At 32.1% G+C, this 1,974-nt stretch overlaps 1 protein-coding gene across 1 annotated transcript; it reads left to right on the forward strand.

Moving 5' to 3' along the window:
* Positions 1–201: 201 nt before the first annotated feature.
* On the forward strand, positions 202–706 carry LOC130810807 (NAD(P)H-quinone oxidoreductase subunit I, chloroplastic-like). Its single transcript, XM_057676933.1, has 2 exons — positions 202–265; positions 345–706. The coding sequence occupies exons 1-2, from the start codon at positions 202–204 to the stop codon at positions 704–706; spliced, it is 426 nt and encodes a 141-aa protein (XP_057532916.1).
* The last annotated feature ends 1,268 nt before the right edge of the window (positions 707–1,974 follow it).

Genomic DNA, 1,974 nt, shown 5'->3' on the forward strand with positions numbered 1-1,974 from the left:
GTGTTTTTGGCACATTTGCGCATAAAGTACCTATTTCTTTAGGTAATCTATTATTAACAACTTCTTCCCAACTCCTTTCATTATAAATTCTAAAAAAAAAGAATATTTTATATTCACTCTAACTTAATTCACAACTTGTTCCAAACAAGAGAAAGAAACAAAATCTTATTTTTTTTTATTGATATTTACTATATGTTCCCTATGGTAACTGGGTTCATCAATTATGGTCAACAAACAATACGTGCGGCAAGGTACATTGGTCAAGGTTTTATGATTACTTTATCCCACGCTAATCGTTTACCCCGTAACTATTCAATATCCGTATGAAAAATTGATCACATCAGAGCGTTTTCGTGGTCGAATTCATTTTGAATTTGATAAATGCATTGCTTGTGAAGTATGTGTTCGTGCATGTCCTATAGATTTACCCGTTGTTGATTGGAAATTGGAAACGGATCTTCGAAAGAAACGGTTGCTTAATTATAGCATTGATTTCGGAATTTGTATTTTTTGTGGTAATTGTGTTGAGTATTGTCCAACAAATTGTTTATCAATGACTGAAGAATATGAGCTTTCGACTTATGATCGTCACGAATTAAATTATAATCAAATTGCTCTGGGCCGTTTACCAATATCAATAACTGATGATTACACAATTCGACCAATTTTGAATTCACCTCAACCAAAAGAGCAATTCCGTGATTGAAGAGCAATTCTCAAACTTGGTTTGTTTTGCACGAAACTTGGCACACAATACTATTGGTATATAATATTGTGTTGAAGTGGTTAGAATTGTAAATTATAGTCATATGCTAGGAATTACGTGTTAAGTTGCAATTTTATGCGTTTTTATGCTTTTTTTGGCACTTTCGTGCATAAAGTAGCTCAAACTTAGTTTGTTTAGCACGAAACTTGGCACACAACACTATTTTGTATATATAATTGTGTTGAAGTGGTTTGAATTGAAAATAATAGTCATATGCTAGAAATTACGTGTTAAGTTGCGATTTTATGGGTTTTTAATCTTTTTTGGCACTTTCGTGCATAAAGTAGATCAAACTTGGTTTGTTTTGCACGAAACTTTGCACACAACACTATTTGGTATATATTATTGTGTTGAAGTGGTTAGAATTGAAAATCATAGTTATATGCTAGAAATTAAGTGTTAAGTTGTATGGGTTTTTAAGTGTTTTTGGCACATTCGCGCATAAAGTAGCTCAAACTTGGTTTGTTTTGCACGAAATTTTGCACACACTACTATTTGTTATGTATTATTGTGTTGAAGTGGTTAGAATTAAAAATCATAATCATATGCTAGAAATTACGTGTTAAGTTGAGATTTTATGGGTTTTTAAGTGATTTTTGCACTTTTGCGCATAAAGTAGCTCAAAGTTGTTTTTTTTGCACGAAATTTGGCCCACAACACTATTTGGTATATATTATTCTGTTGAAGTGGTTAGAATTGAGGATCATAGTCATATGCTAGAAATTACGTGTTAAGTTGCGATTTTATGGGTTTTTATGTCTTTTTGGCACTTTTGCGCATAAAGTAGCTCAAACTTGGTTTGTTTTGCACGAAACTTGGCACACAACACTATTTGGTATATATTATTGTGTTGAAGTGGTTAGAATTGTAAATCATAGTCATATGCTAGAAATTAAGTGTTAAAATGTATGGGTTTTAAAGTGTTTTTGGCACTTTTGCGCATAAAGTAGCTCAAACTTGGTTTGTTTTGCACGAAATTTGGCCCACAACACTATTTGGTATATATTCTTGGGTTGAAGTGGTTAGAATTGAAAATCACAGTCATATGCTAGAAATTACGTGTTAAGTTGCGATTTTATGGGTTTTTATGTGTTTTTGGCACTTTTGCGCATAAAGTTGCTCAAACTTGGTTTGTTTTGCACGAAACTTGGCACACCACACTATTTGGTATATAATATTTTGTTGAAGTGGTTAGAATTTTAAATCAT

The sequence above is a fragment of the Amaranthus tricolor genome, chromosome 4 (assembly GCF_026212465.1).
Source record: "Amaranthus tricolor cultivar Red isolate AtriRed21 chromosome 4, ASM2621246v1, whole genome shotgun sequence".
NCBI classification, from domain to species: Eukaryota; Viridiplantae; Streptophyta; class Magnoliopsida; order Caryophyllales; family Amaranthaceae; genus Amaranthus; species Amaranthus tricolor.